At 34.4% G+C, this 4,144-nt stretch overlaps 1 protein-coding gene and 1 long non-coding RNA gene across 2 annotated transcripts; one reads left to right on the plus strand and one right to left on the minus strand.

Moving 5' to 3' along the window:
• Positions 1 to 1,652: 1,652 nt before the first annotated feature.
• On the minus strand, positions 1,653 to 3,230 carry LOC145089614 (dolichyl-diphosphooligosaccharide--protein glycosyltransferase subunit STT3A-like). The gene is made up of 7 exons (XM_079028030.1): positions 3,169 to 3,230; positions 2,865 to 3,072; positions 2,622 to 2,765; positions 2,349 to 2,535; positions 2,166 to 2,263; positions 2,004 to 2,083; positions 1,653 to 1,752 (listed from the first exon to the last, which is right to left on the minus strand). The coding sequence occupies exons 1-7, from the start codon at positions 3,228 to 3,230 to the stop codon at positions 1,653 to 1,655; spliced, it is 879 nt and encodes a 292-aa protein (XP_078884156.1).
• A 36-nt stretch (positions 3,231 to 3,266) lies between these two features.
• On the plus strand, positions 3,267 to 3,921 carry LOC145090469 (uncharacterized). The gene is made up of 3 exons (XR_013701593.1): positions 3,267 to 3,334; positions 3,438 to 3,493; positions 3,845 to 3,921. It is a non-coding gene; the product is annotated as an uncharacterized LOC145090469 (long non-coding RNA).
• Positions 3,922 to 4,144: the final 223 nt, after the last annotated feature.

A 4,144-nucleotide genomic window follows, 5' to 3' on the forward strand; every position in this document is an offset into this window, starting at 1 on the left:
CATAATGTTAAGTGGTTATAATTGGGTATTTCTAAGGCCTTCAGCTGAAATTCAGGATTCTCTTGGGATTCGTTGACCCGGATCTAGAATATCATCTTATGTGTGTGTTACCTCCCTAAGGGCAGGGATGGTTGGTACTTGGGTGAGCCGAGTTGAGAGATGGTTGCAACACCAGTGGGTAGTAGTTCAAACCCTAAGTGGGGGAGAACTAGGTATTTTGCTTGGATGGTCATCGATTTGTTTAAGTTTGTGGCGTTGGAAGAATTGTTCATAGGGATTTGCGATGTGGGTATGCGGGAATTCGGTTTAAGATTTACTCAAGTCAAGGGTATAGAGTAAATGGCTATCAAATGTATGTGCTCAAGAGATACTCGAGTTGTCTCTCAGCTGAAAGTAGTTGGTCAAGGAGCTTGTTGTAGCCATTGGTTCCTTTCGGGATGCCAGTGAATAGATGAGGAGCCGCTAGGATCACTCGGGTTGAGTATCTATTGTTGAAGGATTTTGTCAACCTGTTGTATAGATTTATATCTATAGTTTAGGATGGGTAGTTGTTGAACAGTAAATCAGCTTCAAAGTTTGGAATTTTTAGCCCTATGAAGGGTTTTGGTTCAGTAGTGTATTGGATCGTTGGAATAGATGTCAATGCATAATCGAGCATTGGTCACTTCGTCACTTCGCCCTTTTGGTTAAGGTTGTGAAAATAAATAGATAACTAAATAAATAAAGGGAACGCGGTAGATCTAGGGTTGGTTATGGGTTCCCTTATAGGTGTGTATCATGGTAAGTTCAGTAGATCTTGTCGTGTGGCACTACTAGAAAAAAGGCCTTTTACGACGCTCATTGCGTGTCGTAAAACGCTCAGACGACGCGCAAATGCGTGTCAAGGAAGGCCCTGTCATAAAGAGAGACGACGCGCATTTACGACGCGCATTTATGACGCGCATTTACGACGCGCAGTTACGACACACAATGCGTATCAAGGAAGGCCCTGTCATAAAGGAAGACGATACGCATTCGCGTGTCGTAACCTTACGACGCGCGTGTTAATGACACGCAATGCGTATCAAGAAAGCCTCTGTCAAGAAAGGCCATGTCATAAATGAAGATGACACGCATGTTTGCGTATCATAATTTTAAATGTTAAAAAAAATTATTTTTTATAGATTTACTAATTTTCAAATTAAATTTACATTTAATGCCTCACAATATAAAATAAAATATCATATACAAAAAATATAATCCATTTCATAAAATTTAATGTCATACAAATAAAATACCATAAATAACAAAGATAATTCATTTCACTAATATGTCAAATACAAATAATTATTACAATAGTGAGTAAATGTTATAAAAAATGAACTCAAGAGAAGCAGAATATACAATTGCATTATCTAGCTTACTATCTGCCAACAACTCTCCGTGTGTTTGCTTTTTGTTTGAGTCTCGTTTCCTCCAAAACTACTAGATACAATGGCTTACCACTTCAGATGCATCAGGAGTGAGTTCAATAAAAGATCCAACATCCCTGTAACCCTTCTTTCTTCCCAACCCAGGGACTTTTTCTATTCTTCAGCAACTGCAGGTATACACACACATACAAAGAGAAAGACAGAGAGAGAGAGAGAGAGAGATAACCTTGGCATGTGTCATTATCTCTTTAGCCCAAGAGAAGAAATTATTGTTGTTGATGTTGCACACCAGAAACAAGAGATTGTGAAGAAACCTCTCAGAGGAGCAAGTCCAAGAAACCTGCATAAACTTCAAAGTAAACATACATGTTATATTTTATATTGTGCTTCAACATCTACCAAAGGGTATTGTTGTCTTTTAACAACAATATAGCGGAGATGATTAATAAATTTGACTCAAAAACCAAACATATTTGAAGTTGGATGATGATTAATAAAAACCAAACATATTTGAAGTTGGATGATGATTAATAAATTTGACTCAAAAACTAAAAGAAAACATATAATTAAAATGACCTTAAACGTAAATACCTGAAATAAGATAATTTGTACATGAGACTGTTAAGCATGGTTGGAGTCGCCTGTGAGTCAATTCTGTATTGACCATCTCTCTACAACAAAAATAATAAAATTTAGTAAATAAGAATTAAAAAGAAAATATTTGAAAAGAAATATATTTATTAATTTATTTACCAGATAATCATGTTCCTTGATGTGTGGGAAAACGCCTCCTCCAATACGAACCATCCATAGGAATTTATTTATGTCATCGCTAGGGTATCCCACGAGACCTAACATTATTAGATATTAAAATTTAAATATTTTACGTAATTCCTTCTCCTGAATTTGTAAGGAAAGAAAATTAAGAAAACTAACCACCAAACACGACAAGTACGTATTTCACATCCAAGGAATTGAAAATTTGCCACGCGTCCTTTTCAGGTGATGACATGGCAGTGCCAACTGTCGCGATATGTGTGTTGTTCCATGTGTTGTTATCAAGAATGACAGTGCGGTTTGCCATTGCGGTTGTTTGGTAACCGTAGTCCCACCAAGATGCAACCTGAGGGTATTTAATCTCTTTATTACATTTTTACCATTTTTTTTAATATAAATTATTTGTTAAATTTTGAAATAATAGAAGCTTACCTTGTCATCTACTTCTGTGTTATGGCTTAACCATGCATAGGCCTCTCTGAAATCATCAAAAACATGAAGTCCATCATGGGAATGAGATGTAAGCACAATTGAAGGAGCCGAATACGCCTCTGCTGCAGCCCAAACACTATGGACCTATGACAATTCAGTAAATTTAATTTTCAAGGGTATTTTGGTCTTTTTCCTGTGAGAGAATTTTAAAAAAAAGGAAAAGATTAAAGGAAGTATGCTTACAACATAGAAGGCACCGAGCAAGACAATCAAGAAAAGAGCAAAGATGGATGCCTCAACAGGCAAGACCAGGGGCATTTTTGTAATTTGGGGTTTCACAGAAGGTTTTTCGATATTCTCCTTCTCCTTTTTCTTGTTCTTTCTAGAAGGTCTTTCCTTCAACAAGTCTTCCTTTTTCTCAGGCTTGATAACGTCATTTTGTGGGGATACACTTTATTCTTGTTATAATTAGTAGTAATAATCTTTAAAGGACAACACATTAGTAAAATATTCTTCATTTTTTCTATTTCATTCAAACACATAATACATTTTAGGCATTTTTATTTGCTGATTTTGCAGATTTTTGATAAGATTTAAAGGGTTTCTCATTATTAAATTAAATTTGGTTTTCATATCACCTTTTAAGCCTTCTTTATGTTGTAATGCAGGGAAATGGTGGCATATATTGCTAATACACTGATCTTCATCTTAAGGTATGCATTCTTTAAAAAAAAATTTATTGTATTTCATTATTTTGAGACACAAATTAATGAGAGGAATAACTTGATATGATTGTTTTGTTTATTCTATTTACAGTGGAGTAGTCATAGCTGAAGGTATACTTGGAGGTGATAGTATTCTTAAACATGAAAGTAAGCTCTCTTATGTCTTATTTGTTAAACATGAAATTAAGTGTTGTATGGGTAAAGTGCTGAATGTATGAATGATAGAAAAATGACCATTTTACCCTTCTGTTTAAAAGTGATCTGACATAATAATCGACTGTTTAGTTGAGAATTGTTATAAAAAGAAACTGAAAATGATCACAGTAATACAAAATAAAAAATTGAACTACGTGATTAATAATAATATGTAACAATCCTTAATGTGTCTTAAAGTCTCATGTTCTTATTCTGGAAATAACTACATTGGTGTATCCACTTTCTCTTAACATATTTAAGCATTTTGATTTATTTATATAATTTTTATTATGTGTTACACAGAAAGTGCTTGGGGATACCTGATCCTTCTGTATGTTTTTCTACAAATCTCAAGGGGTATAGTGGTTGCATCATTATATACATTATATCCTGCTGTAGCATTGTCTCTTTCCCTATCTGTTAAGGCAAGTTTTTTTTTCTTTCTACTTTAACAACTGAAAATTTGTCTCTTATGTGGTTGAAAAAGTAGGTTGCTATAATCAGATTTCGATACTTACATCAGTCAGGAGACTATCAGATAGGCTAGAAATGTAGTATTTAATTGATCTTGTACAAACATCAAAAGCTTCAGAAAGTGCAATT

The sequence above is a fragment of the Lactuca serriola genome, chromosome 2, assembly GCF_051521515.1.
Source record: "Lactuca serriola cultivar US96UC23 chromosome 2, Lser_US96UC23_V15, whole genome shotgun sequence".
Taxonomy (NCBI): Eukaryota; Viridiplantae; Streptophyta; class Magnoliopsida; order Asterales; family Asteraceae; genus Lactuca; species Lactuca serriola.

Excerpts from the sequence above, each read along its gene's own strand:
- LOC145089614 (XM_079028030.1), bottom strand. The coding sequence starts at position 3,230 with ATGAGAAACCCTTTAAATCTTATCAAAAATCTGCAAAATCAGCAAATA. Across the intron at positions 2,766-2,864 it reads TGCTCGGTGCCTTCTATGTT|GTCCATAGTGTTTGGGCTGC; the intron begins GTAAGCATACTT and ends GAATTGTCATAG. Across the intron at positions 2,084-2,165 it reads TCAAGGAACATGATTATCTG|AGAGATGGTCAATACAGAAT; the intron begins GTAAATAAATTA and ends TTTTTGTTGTAG.